A 17041-nucleotide genomic window follows, 5' to 3' on the forward strand; every position below is an offset into this window, starting at 1 on the left:
AATCTAACTGGTGACCCTGTTGCTCAAAGATCGCACTCTTGAGCGAGCTCTTAACCAACTGAGCCACTCGGCCGGCCTGCTACACCATTTTACATTCCCGCCAACAGTGTATGACGGTTCCTGTATTTCCACATCTTTGCCAAGCTTTGTTGATTTGACTTTTTGATTCTAGTCATCCTAGTGTGTGTGAACTCATGTACGGTTTTGAAAGGATTTGGGAAGGATTATCCCTTTCTTTCTAATATTTTTTAATGCCATATTTTAAGTGTGCCCTTTCCTAGTACCTGTACAAGCATGACTTCTAAGAGGTCCTATTGCCTGTCACAATAATAAAGGGAATTTCATGTTCATTAATCCAAAAATTTCATTGTTTAAAGCCAATGTGGGAGACTTTTAAAAATATGGGCGTTCGAGGGACGGAGGAGAGCGCGTGGAGAAGTGGGAGCAGGTGGTGTACATTCTGGACTGTTGCATCTTTCCCTGGCGATGGCCCCACTTCCTGTCGCTGTGTCTGATGGGTCCGTCTGTCTTTCAGGAGGATTGGCTTTGGCCCAAGTGCTCTTCTTCTACGTGAAGTACTTGGTGCTCTTTGGCGTCCCAGCTCTTCTCATGCGCCTGGATGGACTCACACCGCCGCCTCTCCCTCGCTGTGTCAGCACCATGTTCAGTTTCACGGGGATGTGGAGGTCAGTGGCTTGGTTTATTACAGTCCTTTAGGGGTGGCCAGTGGGAGGAGCCGTGGCTTGGTTGGATTCAAAGGGCTTAGGCCACCGTCCTGTCTCTGCCCCTCACTCGAGCCATGACAGGCCCTTCATTTTCTTCATCTGTCTAATGGGATGATATAGTCCATACTTTCTAACCTCTCGAAAATATTGTCAGGCTACAAGCATATGTGAGATGAAAAAGTTTGTCATCGAGGCTTTGTACAGATGCATAAAGGGTTATGTCTGAAGTGCTTTCTTACTAACCTGGGACATGCTACTCTATTGATTATTTTTTTGCTGTCTTTTTCTTAAAAATGACATCTATATATGTGGGACTGTCGATTAAGAAAATAGGATAATAGCATAGACCGGTTGGCATTTGCTAGCTCTCAGATCTGAAGCAATTTACTAAATCTCTGTAGGTTCCTGTGTTCTTACCTCTTAGATGATGATGATGATGATGATGATAATAATAATAATTATAGTTGTAGTGAAGATTAAATAAGCTAATGCACTTAAAGCATCTGGCACACAATAGATATTAACAAATATTAGCCTTTACCCTTATGTTATTTTTATACTTGATGTGCTTGGGCAGACAGATGTGTATTCTTTCTTAATTAACTCTTCTTGATTTCGCCCCATAAGCTTGTGCTGGCCTGGAGTCTTTGTTCCAAACGATCCCTCAGCCCCTCTCTGTTTCTAATTGTTGTCTTGGACATGTGCTGCTGCAGTGTTTTCTTATCCCTTCCAGTACAGAGCAAGTGATGTTGGCTTTTGTAACTGCAGACCTAACGTAAGAACCTCCAGGTAGGGCCATGCACGTCCATGGGCGTCAGCGCCTACCTCAACTTTGCCTTTGGGTGCTTCGCTGTGCCTCACCCTCGTCTTGGCCTTGCTCGGCACTGCCATTGGCTCGTTCACGTGGCTCATTTGTCTTCTATTTCATCCCTGTAGGCAGAAGAGCCAAGACATAGGTACTAGGAGTACTAGGAGAAGCACTCAGTGACTACTACCATATCTATCGTTGCTGTTAAAAAGGGGGGGACAGCACACAACATCCTAGTTTCCTGTAGCAACTTCTTGTAGATACTGAATTTGTCTAAGCTTCTGTAAGCACATTTTATTTTTGGTCCAGTTTGCTTTTTGGGATTAGAAATGGCCTCTGGTTATAGCAAGGAATGTCAAGTTAATTGCTTTCATTTGTCCTTAATCACTTCATCGACTATCACAGGTTGCCGAGTTTTTTTTGCCGGCGACTCAGGGCAGCCCAGCTCCAGGTTGAGCTGTTGTTCAGCATCTTAGCTGTGGAGGGCAGTGTCACTGGCCCTCATATGTGGGATCCGAACCAGGGCCCTCTGGTGTCCCAAGCCAGCTCTTAACCATCGCGCCACTTGGCCGGCTCTGGGTTGCCGAGTTTTAATGGCAAAGTTAACAGAGAGCCCCTGGAGCTAGGGGGCCCGGGATTGGCTGGAAGACTCTGTTAACTTTTGACCTACTCATAAAGCAATTTACTGAATAAATGGGACAGGACTCAGTGTGATTTGGGGGACATGTCACAAGTGCCTGGCGTGCTCCTAGCACGGCTCCTCTGCCTCCTTGGTGTGCATGCTTGCACTAATGCACCTCTCAGAAGCACATTCTCCTGAAAGGGCTTCTCCAGTGTCAGCTGGCTTAATAAAAAACCATGACTTCCGGGCAGGCAGGCTGGCTCCCGGCTCCTGGTCCATAAATACCAGCCCATTGGTTGTCATAGGAGGCAGTTTAGACAGTTGACTGTATTTCACATTAAGATGGGTTGCCTTCTTGTCCTTTATTATTTTAACTAATTAATTTTTTTTTTTTGTCTAAGACCCTCAGTTGCATACAAACTACAGAGGTGGAGACAACATGTCTGCCAAGATCTATATCATTCTTGATTAGAGCTAGGCTCAAATAGTGTAGACCCCAGGTTGTTAAAACACTCTCTCCTCGCTCAGTTACCATGTGGGCAAGAGGGTAGGAATGAAACGTTACTTTGAGTGGGGTGGGGGGCCCTCTGGGGTGACCCCTGCAGTGACGTGGTTCTAAAGGGAGCTGCTTACAAGGGCATGTGATGAAATAACACACATGGTCTTTCCTGGGAGTGACCTAGACTTTTCGCCGGGCTTCCTTTAGCATGCATGGGTGAAGGTTTCCTCCTTCACGTTTGTTTTAGTTTCTTTTTTTTTTTGAAGCGTTTTCTGGTTTGCCAATTATGCTTAGAAAAACCTGGGTCTTCATATTTTTGTACACGGTGACCGTTCCACATTAAGTAGTTGGATTTAACAAGGGATTTTAATTCTCTCTGAGCTGTAGTGCATCATTTAAAGCTCAGGAGGAATGTTTTTTTTATTGATACAAGGATAAAACTTACAGTTAATCTTTTGTGCTATTTGCAGATGCTCCTCTGCGCTTATGGTCACGTTCAGGGTCTGGTAGCACAGCCTGCACTGGCCCTGCTCCCATTCCTTCACTCTTCTCTGTAAGAATGTTTGACAAGAGAAAATAGTCTTGAGTTTGTAGTTTCTATTTACGTCTGATATTTCTGGGGCATTTATTGAGGCCTTGCTGCACCAGGGAATGGCTCCCTCTTCCTGGTTTTAGGCCTGAGAAGAATTGAATCAGGAGCAGATGTGAAAGCCGGAAATGCAAACCTTTCTGCTGGGCTGTGGCAGCCACTCCTATGGTGACACAAACGGCAGGGTGGATGAGAAGCGGTGTAAAGAGATTTAAAAACAATCTCCGGAGATTGTTTAATGGTTACCCGAACTTCTAGAAAATCCACACTGAGTGAGGTTTAGAACTGATGATAAGAGATGAATTTTCAGCCTTCCTTGTTAAAGGAGTCTTGCATATCTGAACTCCGTGCTAACTCATTACATTGGCTTTCAGTCCACTTAGCAGTGAGAGAAGACTTGAGGCCAGCAGCCTACCGTATCAGAAGGGATTTTACATCATAGAACCGATGAAGCTGACCATCATCAAAGAAATCATGTTCCCTGATGTCATAGTTGAAATTGATCACGCAAAATTGCTATTCACCCAGGTGGCCCAAATCTGAAAGTTAGGATCTCTGATGGGTTTGTTCGTTTTTTCCTTCTAGCTCTTCTCTTTCATATAATTTATGGTCATATATTTGCAGGCATAACAAAACCCTGAGGAGTATGTGTATTCCCACTGCATGACTTTTATGTGGCTGTACGGACCTAAGAAATTGAGAATTTTCCGCTTAATTTTTAGGTTCCATGTTTAATTTCAGTAGGCTGAGATCTGTAATGACTATCTGTTGCCAGAGTTGTTCAAGATGACATTGCGTGTCTAAGGTTTCAAATTAGAAAACTGATCCTGTTCCCCTGATTCGATTTCAAGCTATGGAAGCAAAGTGTGCAAAGCGATAGAATTTCCCCTGGCGGCTGGTGAGTTATGGGTCACTTTCAATTATCTCAGGAATCTCGCAAGCTTGCCCTCTGCATTTCTTGAATTATGATGCTCTCAAGTCTTCACAGGCAAACTCATGCATCACTGCTTATCCCAGAGGGATCTGGGCATTGTTGGTGGCTGCTAGACCTGAATGTATGGGGCATGTTTGAGCTGGGGATGGAGGCGTCTGCGCCCCTTCCTTCAGCAGGGCATCCATTGCATGAGCTGTTAGGCCAATAGAAGAATTCAGGTCCCTAGGCGGAAAGTTGGTCCAGGCCTGCGGTTGGTGAAGAAAACCAGCTACCCAAACTGCTGGTTTTGCCAGAGTCTTACCTTTGAATCATGTTAAAAACCTCAAGTTGCAGGGCAGGATGGCTACACAGAGTTGGTGAAATATATGTCCCACCTACCAGGATTGCTAGATGGAAAGCAGGGGCAGTGTGAACTTAAAGGAGAAAAGATGGACTAGGTGCTGTAAGAGTTCGCTTTTCTTGGAGATAGGCTAGTAACTATAATACGAGCTTGCTACTTACTAGCTGTGTGACTTGGGCAAATAATGAACACTTTCTGGGCCAATCTTTTCATCTCTAAAATGGAGATGATAAGAGTAATTGCCTCATAGGGGTGATGTGAGGGCTGATTGAGCCTGGCATATAGGAAGTGGTGGCGTCTTAGTTTTTTGCACTTGAAAAATCTAACAAACCCAGAGATGTCTGAGAGACCAGCCTGGGGATGGTCCGGGTTGGGGAAGCCGGGAGCAGTGACGGGACTGGCTGAGTAAAGGCTCTAGTCCAGTTCTGAGCCTGAGATGTGACAACTCAGAGATAGAGACTAAGGTGGAAAAGTCACGGGCTCTGCCCTCAGAGAAGGGAGCTTGATCAAATTACTTTTGCCTCAGTTTCCTCATCTGTTGAATAAAAGACAAGCTTTTGTCATGAGATGTTGTCTGTGTTCCCTTCCATTCTAGCGTTGTGTTAGGCCCCGCCACATTGGATGGGATGACCCCCAGTATCCTGGTGCTGAAGTGCTCCCCGTGCCCCACTCCTCATGAAACTGGGTAATTTATTTCACCTCCTGAAGCCTCAGTTTTCTGACGTATTAAATAGGGCTAATCATGGGACTTGCATCACGGGGTTATTGCGAGGGTTAAGTGAGGTCATCTACTAAAAGCAGTGAACGCAGAGCAGGCACACGGTAGACACCACAATGTTAGCTAAAAATCATAATTACAGATATGAAAGTAAATTTACACTGTTTGTTTTTTAATTTCCCGAATAGACAGGCCTGGGAGGGTGGATGTTTGAGGAGCTGGAAAGTGATAGAGGTGGTGATAATATGTGGAAGGCATGAATTTCAAAATGGAAGCGTGGGGGGGGGGATCCCCGTAAGCTGTACTAGTGTGACCTCCCCCTCACCCCCACGGAGTTCTTTGTGCAAACAGTCTCTAGCTACTGGACATATGCTTTACCTCACATTTTTGTGTATCTTTCTTAGTCAATCCTTTTCTCTCTTATGATCCCATCTCAGCGGACTGAGAAAACATATTTTCCTTCTTCTAACATTCATATTTCAAAATCCCCTTACCATTTCCTCCAAACACAGACTTGCATAAATCAAAGCGAACAAGGAATTGCAAGCTGAGGCATATTTTATGAACCATCATTATGCTCTGCTTCCCGGATTTATTTTTACTTCAAAGACAGCGACCCTGCCTGCTTCTCCATGTCTCCTGCACGGAAGATGTTTTCAGGGCACATATTACTGAGCGAACTCTCAGGCCGAAGGCTTTCGAGTGGGCAGCACTGATGCAGGAAACACATCTTCAGATGGAGGGCTTTCGCGTGGGTCGCCAGTCACCAGAGCCCAGACCCGGGGGCCAACTGCCTGGGTTTGAATCCTGGCCCCAAAGCTTATTACCTGGTGATCTCTCTGTGTCTTCGTTTCCTTCTCTGGGAAACAGCAGTGTTAGAATATCCACCCCTTAGAGCAAACACCCTATACTTTTCATGGCAACGGTCACTCTTCAGGAACCTTTTCTTTCCCTGCTCACAGCCCACCAGACCATACGTTTTTTGAGGGCAGTGATCAGATCTTGTTCTGACTTAACACCGTCTCCAGCACCCTCCTTGGTGCCCTGCATTGCGTGGGCACTCAGGAAATCTATGCTCAATGAACGAATGGTCACTCTTCTCTGACAGTTTGGTCACCAGGTCTTCAGAGCACACTGTTCAGATATTTCGATCTGGCCGCCGAGCGGTCTCTCTCTGGAGCATGCACTGACATAGCTAGCATTGCCGGCGGGGTACCAGGCACAGGTGTGACCACTGTCAGTAATCTTCTTTCTCCCTCATTTTCCCATTAAGTGTTATTACATGGTGTGCCAAAATGTTGTGTCTGCTAGGATTTTTCTTGAGAATGAATCCGCCTTGGAAGGGATGTATGCCTTTCTTAATTACTATCATTATTTTATCAGACACTGCGCCACTTCTTTGATGTTAGATGAGGGAGAAAGTTGCAGACTTAAAAGAAGAAAAGAGATTCAGTTCAGATTTTGATATAAAAGAGGAGCTTGACAGCTGCTTGTCTTTAGGGGTGGGACTTTTTCTGAGGGAGGTGCTGAAAGAAGACACCCTAATCTCTTACACTGGGAGATGAGGAACCTGGGTGCAGACTGGCGTGAAGACCTTCTATTGTCCTCTTATGTCCTCTTATGTAATAGTAAGTAAGAGTAATAATAGAAATAATAATCACAGCAGCCCTGGCAGCTGCTACAGCAAATGCGTAGTGCTTACATTGTGCCAGGCACTTCTCTAAGTGCTTTTATGTATTTCTTTTATTTAATCCTCATAGCAGTCCTATGATGTAAGTACTATTAGCCCCACTTTACATATGAAACTGAGGCACAGAGAGGTTGAGTAACTCTCCGTAAATTGCACAGCTGGTAAGTGGGGGGCTAGGATTTGAACCCAGGCACGTGGCTCTAGAGTCTGTGCTCATAATCACTACCTTTTCCTGTTTGTCTCATGAAGTGGAACTGAAGCAAACACCTCCGCCAGGGTCTGGAGTGGGAAGCTTGTATGACAGGATCTGGAACTTAGGGGTACCTGAGAATGATGACGGCATTGTACTGACTCTCTAGAAGGGGAGATGGTGCAGGGAGTGGGGAAGGGGTGCAGTCAGGTAGTGGGGGGCTTCTGTGTGTCAAGGGATGAGCAGCAACGGAGAAAGGGAGTCGCCACTTAACACTGAGTAACTGAGTGGGTGGTGTGGGGTCAGTGAGGCTCCCTTTCTTATGTTACCTTCCTTATGTTGCAAACAGCAGCCCAGAAACAGCTGCTCCTCTGGAGGTGGGGAGGGGGGGCCTCACCTGGTGTCCACAGAGAAGCTTTGTTTCTCCTGCCATCGTCTCTTCCTGTGTCCCTTTGCTTGTGGCCACCTTGATGGCTGTCCTTCCCCTCTTACTCTGTCCTTCATCTCACTTCAGGCTGGGTCACATCGTCTTTGTCAACAAGGATGGCAGATTGCCGCTCGCCTGCCACTCTTTAAACTTCCGGGCCCCCGGTGCTCTCTTGTTTCTGATCCACACCTGCCAGCCAGCAGACTAGTGCCACCTTTGGCTCCACCTCCGTTCTGAGGATGAAGTACAAGGCGTAACCTGCTACCTCTTTCCCTGACATGGTTAGAGAGAGGTTGATGCCGCAGTCTTACATTTGCATGCCTTCGGCTCTCTTACTCCTTTCCACTGTAGTTTCTGCCTTGGCGATAAACTGAGGAAGTCCTGCACTCCGTCTGCCATTTCTTTATTTTTGTATAAGGCAGGAATTCCTAGTTTGGGGACACACAAGGCCACTGAAACAGTTTTCCTTTTGCTTCTCAAAAGCCTGCTCTCCATCACATCCCCGTCATCGGGCATCGTGCCTGGCACATAGTAGGCACTCAACAAACAGATGTTTCCTGAGTGAAAGATAAATGAATGATCCCCTACACATCCTCCCCCACTTCCTTGAAGAAGCGATAAAAGAAAAATTGGGTCACATGTGAAGTTTGGGTCGAACTTAACTTATTTCCGGTGGTTGTTCTGCCATCCTCACTGCATTCATGGTGCTATAAAAATGCCATCTTTGGCCATACTCTGAATTTCCTAAGTTGTATGTGAGACTTTCTGGGCCCAGCTTCTGACAGCATGCATGCTAGGTTCTGCGCTTCTTCAAAATGTGAATGTTTCCATCTTTCGTGTATTGAATGACTCACCGTAGAATCTAGGAGGGAATTTGTGTTTCTTTATTGGGTCTGGTGAATAAAAAGAGAAGGGGGTGAGTAAAGAAAACAACTCTTATTTTTTCACTAGAGGCTAAAAACCAACCAATTAACCAACTAAACAGCCAACCAACCACCACCACCACCACCACCACCATCACCAACCACAGAAATATTTAAAGGACCTTAGTTGTTTCAGGGACAGAGGAATAGGGAAAAGGCACTCTATTTGAAGCGGGCTGGGAAGGCGTGGAACCCTGAGCATGGCCAATAAGGGGAGCTTGTGCAAAAGGAAACAGGAAGGCTGCCCCATCTCCCCAAAAATAAGACCTAGACAGAAAATATGCCCTCGCATGATTTTAGGTGCCGAAATATGGCGCCTTGGCATACTGAATATTTTAAGCCGAAGGAGTTTGTGGAAAAGGCACCCTTCTCCCGGAAACAGGTCATAAAACCCTTATGAGGGGGTTGCGTGCCCTCCATATCCTGGAGGAATCATGTTAGGGCTTCTTCTCTGGCTAGGTCTTATTTTCGGGGAAACATGGCGTATCGTATGCAAGACATTATTAACTATTCTAGAGAAAAATAAGCCCGGTAAAGGGGTTAGGGAGTGGCCGGAGTTGCAGTTTTCAATGGGGTTGGCAAGGAAGGTTCGCCGAGAACTTGCCATGTGAGTAGAGACTTAAATGCGATGAGGGAGTGGCCATACTGGTGGCTGGAAGGAGAGTGTCCCCACTGAGTGCAAAGGAGCTGAGGCAGGACAGTGAGCCTGGGATGTTTCAGCAGCAGCAGGGCTGCCAGTGTGGTGGGAAGGGTGAGCAAAGAGTCAGTGTCGGAGAGAACAGGGGACCAGTTTGAAGGCCTTTGGCTTTTGCATTTTTGCTTTACGAATTGCAAGCTCTGCATTTGGGTGCACAGCTCATTTAGGAGTGTTATATCTTCTTCATGAAGTAGCCACGTTATCATTTTATAATGATGCTCTCTATTGTTCATATTCCTTGTTCTGAGGTTTATTTTGTCTGATATTAATATAGTGACTCCAGCTTCCTTTTGATGTTTGTGCATGGCATATCTTATTTCAGCCTTTTGCTTTTTTTAATAGATAAAGTGAGTTTTTTTGTAGACAGCATAGAGTTGAGTTTTGCTTTTTTATCCAAGCTGACAATCTCTGGCATTGGGGCATTTAAAGATTTAGAGTTAAGGTAATTATTGGTATGACTGCATTTAAAGCTACCATCTTGATAGTTATTAGTTTATTCCATTAGTTATTTGTTGCTTTTTTGTGCCTTCATTAACTGCCTATCATCTATCTATCTATTTATCTATCTATCTATCTATGTATGTATCTATCTATCTATCTATCTATCCATCCTGGTAACATATACATAATACAAAATTATCATTTTAACCACTTTTTAGTATACAGTTCAGTGGTATTAAGTACATTCACATTATTCTATGATCATCATCACCATCCATCTGTAGAACTTTTCCATTTCCCAAACAGAAACTCTGTACCCATTAAACAATAACTCTCTATCTCCCGCCTCTCTCCAGCCAATTTCTGGTACCATTACTTTTTTTGTGTAGATCCAAATATTCCATTTGGTATTATACTCCTTTCTGCCTGAAGAACTTCCTTAGCCTTCTGGTCTTCTGGCAATGAATTATCTAAACTTTTATTATTGTGTTTTTTTCTGAAGATGTCTTTATTCTGCCTTCAATTTTGAAAGATATTTTTACTGGATATAGAATTCTATGTTGACAATTATTTTTTCCTTTCAGTATCTTAAAGATGTCTCTCCATTATCTTCTCGCTTGCATAGTTTCTGACAAGAAGCCTGATGTGATTCCCCTGTATGTTATGTTTCTTTTTTAACTTCTAGCTACCTTCAAGATTTTCTCTTTAATCTTTGGTGTCAGCAGTTAGACTGTGATGTGCCTCGGTGTGTTTTTCTTTGTATTTATTCTGCTTGGAGTCCTTGGAGCTTCTTGGATCTGTGGTTTATTGTCTTTCATTAATTTTGGAAACATTGCGGACATTTTCTTTTCAGATATTTCTTTCCTACCACTCTCTTTTTCTTCAAGGACTCCAATTACACATACGTTAGACCCTCTGATATTATCCCACAGCCCTTGGATGCTTGGTTCTATTCCCTCCTAACTCTTTTACTTATTTAAATTTCTGTTTGTGTTTCAATTGAATACTTTATGTTGGCGTATTGGCTTATCTTTAAGTTCATTTTTCCTTCCTCCTTTCTTCTGTTGTGTCCACTTTTTTTCTGCAGACCCTAACCTAAAGTAGTAAAGGACGATGAGCATTGCCATGGCAGTAGGCCCCCAGGGAGGTCATTGGTGACCTTGACAACAGCAGTCTCAGTGATGTGGTGGGGGCAAAAGCCCCATTCAAGTGTGCTGAGTGGAGAATCTAGGTCTGATCTCACCGCAGGAACCTGTGTGGGGTCTAATGAGGGGACACTGGCAAACATGGCTTGGTTAGAGCCCAGACTTCCTTTTTTCCTGACTTGTCATCATCATCTTATTGACTAGGCGGACCCCTCTGAGTTCCAACCAGGCTCTTGCAAGGCTGTGCACTACACTTGGCAGTGGGATCACGTTACCGTTTATCACAGGCGTCGCTAACCCAGGCTTCCTGGCCTTCATCCTCCTGCCTTCTATGTGGGAACTTACGGCTCTCTCCTTTCTTGCATAAGGTTGCTGAAGGAGGCTCAGCAGTGCCAAGAAGGCTCTCTCCTTCACTGCCGAAATATGTTTATTCCAATATGGCCACTCTTTGTAGAGAGCAGTCCTGCAAGGTGGCCTATCAGCGTTCCAACCAGAAAGTAAAGCCAGAACTTCTCTGCTTGGGTTTACTTTCACTTACATCATAGCCTTCCCTTTCAGGATGTTCTGGGTGGGATTATGGGAAGGGGGGCCAGGGCGTGTTTCTGAATTTTTTCTTCTTCTTCTAGCTCTTCCTGTTTCTTTCCACAGTCACTGTGTCACAGGGACAGGTTTTCTACTTCATTTCCCTGTCTTGTCTTTTGATATATTCTTCTCTAGGGCAGGAACCCTTGTGGCCCAGCGCTATAGTTAGGAGGGGGTGTTCTTTTTCTAATTCAGAGAAAAGTAGCCTAATATCTGATTCCATTAGTCTTAGTTCTGAATTTGTGTGCAGCCTGACAATGAGGAACTGGGAATTGCTGAGAACAAAATACATTACTTTAGTTTAAAAAATTACCTGTTAGAATTAACTTACTAATTCTTGTAATACTGTTGTTTAGTAAGGATTTAGATATTATCAACATTGTCTAAGAACCAGAGAGATAAGCGATGTTTCCAAGGGCACACAGGCAGCACATTCTAACTACATTAAAATCTAAATCCTAATTCTTAGTAAGAAAGGCTTAGATGCATAAATGCATTTGCTTGCAGATAAGTAAGTGAAAATTTATGCATTCAGTAGCACCGTGGGTGAATAATTTTTCTCTTCCTGTTATACCAAGAATAAAGGCAAAAACATTTGGTGTCATCCACTTTGTGGGTCCTGAGATTTCAGACTCCTATTTTAGCTATAGGTACAGTATATTCTGACCCACCTGTCTGTAGTAGACATTCAAAGGCGTTTTTCTCAGTATGCTAACAAAATTCTCTGTCCAATGGCTTACCTAATGAATATGATGAATACACTGTCTCTTACTAAGTACTGTAAACTGTAGTTAACCTACAGGGTACACGTGAAGACCAAATCTTTCCCTGCCGTGCTTGGAAATAATGTTTTATTCTTAAGCATAACAGACCAACCCTGGCTCCAGCCTACCATTTCCAGTGCTTCTCACTCACCTCATACTACAGTGGTGCAGAACTACTTCTTGTCCCTCAGTCCGGCCTGTCCACTTCTTTCACAAACCTTCATGACTTCGGTGCTGACTTCCTCGTCCTCAGGGCTCGCCGAGTGCTCCTCCTGGATCAGGCAAAGTACCACTGACTCTTCAGGTCAGCCCCAGCACCAGTGTCACCCTTTCTGTCGAGCTGTGCTCAGCTCCCCAGGCAGAGAAGGATTGCTCATCCCTCTTCGCTCCGTGGCACTTGGCACGTTCATGTATTTTACTACTTACGTGTTAATACAGTCATTGTATCTAGCTCACTGACCTTTTGAAGGCCAGGGACTACCACACCTTACTTATCTTGTATTTGGTATGTTGCTTTAATGTAGCTAATGTCTGCTTTCGGCAAGAGCCTTGCTATGCCGAGTGTGGTCTGAGGAACAGCAGCATCAGCCTGTCCTGGGAGCTTGTTAGAAATGCAGGACCTTGGGTCCCACCCCAGACCTACTGAATCAGAATCTGCTTTTTAACAAGATTCCTGCACATTAAAATTTGAGGGGCATTGCACTGGGCTGGAGGATTCCTCAGGACCCCTCCTCCCTGACATGTCATGACTCTGTGGAATCCCTGGATGACAGCCATGCGTGACTGTAAGTGTATTTGAGTATTCAGTATCTCACAGGGATTGGGCCCCAGAAGAACTTCAGTGGGAGCTTTTACTGATGTTCCAAGGTGGTGGGGCCCCAGAGAGTTTGAAGAGACAGGGGAAAGATGAACTCAACCAGCTCCAAGGCGGGAATGGGGCTAGAGGGTAGCTTTTTGATGAGATAAACAATCAGGCAAGCCAGACTTAGTTGATGGCATCTAAACCAGATGGGCGTCACTGGTCTATAGTCACAAGAACCTAGGAAAAAGGAACTGCCCCTGTTTGTTGTCCTTAGGATGCTTTTATCCTCTAACTTGTTTCCTGTTGTGTGGGCTTCTCCCCTTCTCTGCCTTCTTCCCTCTGTTCCTCTAGAATTGCTCCTTGTGGGTAAGAAGCTCATAGATGAGGGACTCTGCCATCCAGAAAGGAATGCCCAGCCTCTCCTGGGAGCTGACTGTGACATGCAGACAACCTTCCTTGGATTTTGGAGACTGCCTTCCTGAACTCCTTTGCAGGGAAATATATAGCTCCCTCTGAGACTGTTTAGATAGGAGACCTGGCCTTCCAGATTCTGGCAAGCAATGCCTACAGATACGACCTTACTGTTGAAGCAAAGATGACAGATACAAGGAGTCATTACATTTCTGGGAAATGTTCCAGCTATAGTATATAGAGGATTTGCTAAGAAGTTAATTAAAATATACATCATGGGTAGCCTACAGGTGCCAACTGGGTTGTGATGAATGAGTGAGTCAGTGGCAGTCAGGTGAGGTTGCTTGCTATATTATTACAGCCAAAGTTTTTCATCTGGGAGTGGGGAGCAGAGTTGTTATCAGGGGACTCAGGAAAATGGATTCACCGAGGCTTGGTGGCAGTAGCCCAAATCCCTTTATGACACATTGTCATCATAATGTAAATTTGCATGGAATAATATTACTTGTCTAGTTGGCAACTGACTTAATTGGTAGAAGTAATTATTGTAGCAATATACTTCCCAGACTACTTATATTTTTTCAGTTGGGATCAGGTAGGTACCCTTGTAGTCTGTGGCTTTACTGTAAAAATTGAGGACTAAAATCTGAGGTTCCCAGGATTTCTCAAGTGAGTATCTACAACAGGGTGAGATGTAGTATGTTTGAGATAGGGTATATTTCCTCCAAATAATTCCATGAGATTGATCCACAGAGAAATCTGAGGGACTGGTTTTGCATGATGTTTTCTGTATTTCATTTCCTGTTTGACAACAGATATAATATCCCCCAAATTACTAATAAGGTCATCTGCCAAAATTTTGCCTTTGAGTCAAAATCATTGGTGACTAAAATGTGGCCTGTGTGCGTCTCTTCCTCAAGGCCACTGGTTACTCGAATCCTATCAGTAAAGCCAAGAAACTGTGCCAGCGCCTCTCGTGGATTTGAGTGGAGACCTCAATTTGCGTTACCGGTGGGATTTGGCTGTGATCCTTGGCTCTTGGGATGGCAACACAGGATTGTTAGGACTACCTCTTAGAACCTGGGAAAATCCTTAGCATCCTGAGCGTTCCAGGTCTACTGGCTGAGGGGTCAGAGGAGAGGGGAGGGTGTGAGGTGAAGTGGGGAGAGCGATTCTCTCCCACTCTATGAAAGCACGTCCCTAATGGAGCCTTGATCACAAGGGACTCAGTTCTGTTTCAGCAAACTGTGGGTGGGTAGGACTTTTCCTATGACAGGAAGGTACAGGAGCTACCCTTAAGAAATCCACATAGGTTGTTGTTGCACGAGTTTCTCATATATGAACCCAATTATGCTGCTTCTCCAAACACTGACAGATACTGGAACTGCTTGCAGCAGGGAGTGTGCCTTGAGATGTTTTCCTAGTATTGGGAATGGTTGTCTGGAGCCCATCTCTCCATAAGGAGAGAGAGGCTGAGAGGATTATCAGGGCGGGGCAGTCTCTGTGCCATACCACCTGCCCTTGGTGGGGTTAAACTCATGACCTGATGGCTCTGTGCTCTGACCACTGAGCAGTTGGTGGAGGTGCCCAGTAATAGGGGTAGTGAAAAATCTGTTTGCTTTTCTAGGCAAGGTTTTGTCAGCATCTCACTCAGCAGAGCATCCCTGTTGTATGGCCTCTTCCCAAACTGTTCTGCAACTTCATATTTGATTCTCAAATGGTCTAGATTATTTTCATTATTAATCTTTTACTTACAGACTGTTTAGACAAATTATAAGCATTATCTTAATAGATTGTACCTAAAAGTCCAAATTCTCTTTGTTCAGTGATTACTTATTGAGCACCTACTATGCGCCAGTCATCAAATTATGGATGCAGAGCTGAATAGGGGTATCTCTGCATGCAGGGAATTAATGCCAGCAAGTAATGCATCTTAAGACAGGCAGGACCATCACTGAGCCTATGTAGCACCTGAGTATTTAAAAACACTCCCACATCTGTTGTCTTATTTGTTGGTTCAGTGGGTTAGTTAGAGAAGGTCCCATTTTTATTATCCCCATTGTATGGATGAGGAAACTAAAAGCCAGAGAGGTCAAATAATTCCCAAAGAAGTAAGTGGTAGAGCTGGGACAGCACCATGTCATCTCTCAGTGTGTCCTCATTTACTGAATGTTAGCTTCCTTAGCATTTTAGCAATAATTAGCTTCAAACTGTCATGTCTTTAAAATGCAAATATTGTAGAGTCATAATCCCCACCTTAGTCCTTGTTTTTCTGGATACTTTCATGTGTGACTTATCCTCCAGGAATATACTTGTCTAGACCACTGCTTCGGGGGAAGTTCTAACTCTCCATTCATTTGTTCATTCATTTGTTGATCCAACAAATATTTGCTGAGTGCCTGTTATATGCCAGAAAGTATGCTAGGTGCTAGAGATAGAATGGTGAAGAAAACAAGCAAAAGCATACACTCTCACAGAGTTTGCTTTCTAGCTGGTGAGACAGATAATAATAAACATAATAAATAAATGAGTAATATGATGTGTTAGGACAGAATAAGTACTATGGAAAAAAATAGAGCCAGATAAGGGGAATCTGGAGTTCTGGGGGGAAGGTTTGCAATATTTAGCCCATAAAGTTTCTACAAACAATGAATTAATGAATACTGAGCCATTGCTCCCAGGTGAAATATAGGGTTGAGAACGCTGTGAGCCTTTAGTCACAACATTTTTGTCAACCGATCAATACCTAAGCTTGTTTTAATGTTGTTTCTGTTTAAGGACACTTATTTAATATGCATTGTTGATTCATTGACATTAAACTCATGGCCAACAGCATTATAACTCATACCTGAGTGAAGCATATCTAGCATATATGTTTTCTCTGTAAGGTACTTCACAGCCTTCTTATGCTTAGGAACACCAGACAGCACTTTAGCAGTATGCTCGGGGACATTTTAAACAGTGAAATCACCAGCAAAAAGCACAAAAGTACAAAAAACGTGACACTAGATAGACTGTGAAAAAAAAACCCACTTTGTTTACAGTATGAGAGCTAGAGCAAGAAGGTAGACGTGGGTGATGAGTGACTCAAATCTTTTGCTGCTCTGAACTTGTCTGTGAGTGACTGTAAAAGTGCCCCAAGTATTGATTTTGAGGTTACAAATACATTTTAGTGAGTGTGCAAATTCACAAATACAGAATCAGCAAATAATGAGGATCGACTGTAAGTGGGGTGATCAGGGTAGTCCTCATTGAGCAGGTGAGGACTTGGAGGAGAGGCTGTGAGTCATGTGAGAAGATACCTGGAGAAGTGTTCCAGGAAGAGACTTCATTGATAAATTCTACCAAATATTCAAAGAAGATTTAATACCTGTTCTGCTTAGAGTCTTGCAAAAATTTAAGAGGAGGGAATGCTTCCTAACTCATTTTATGAGGCCAATATTACCCTGATACCAAAACCAGATAAGGATAACACACACACAAAAATTATAAGCCAATATCTCTGATGAACATAGATGCAAAAATCCTCAACAAAACATTAGCAAATTGAATACAATGCATTGAAAAGGTCATACACCACAATCAAGTGGGATTTATTCCAGGAATGCAAGGATGTTTTAACATGTGCAAATCAATCAACGTGATACACCACATTAACAAAATGATGGCTAAAAATTGTATGATCATCTCAATAAAAGCAGAAAAAGCATCCATTTATGACGAAAACCCTCAAT

General features: G+C 43.9%; 1 protein-coding gene across 4 annotated transcripts in view; it reads left to right on the top strand.

Annotated features, from left to right (window-relative positions):
* Positions 1-17041, top strand: part of HHAT (hedgehog acyltransferase) — a 259836-nt gene that overhangs the window by 104867 nt on the left and 137928 nt on the right. For all 4 annotated transcript variants that reach the window (XM_019667729.1, XM_019667727.1, XM_019667728.1 and 1 more), the window contains one exon: positions 536-686. In XM_019667729.1, coding sequence (XP_019523274.1) covers positions 536-686 — 151 coding nt within the window. The remainder of the gene's footprint in view (positions 1-535; positions 687-17041) is intronic.

The sequence above is a fragment of the Hipposideros armiger genome, unplaced genomic scaffold (assembly GCF_001890085.2).
Source record: "Hipposideros armiger isolate ML-2016 unplaced genomic scaffold, ASM189008v1 scaffold_503, whole genome shotgun sequence".
In the NCBI taxonomy this organism is placed as follows: Eukaryota; Metazoa; Chordata; class Mammalia; order Chiroptera; family Hipposideridae; genus Hipposideros; species Hipposideros armiger.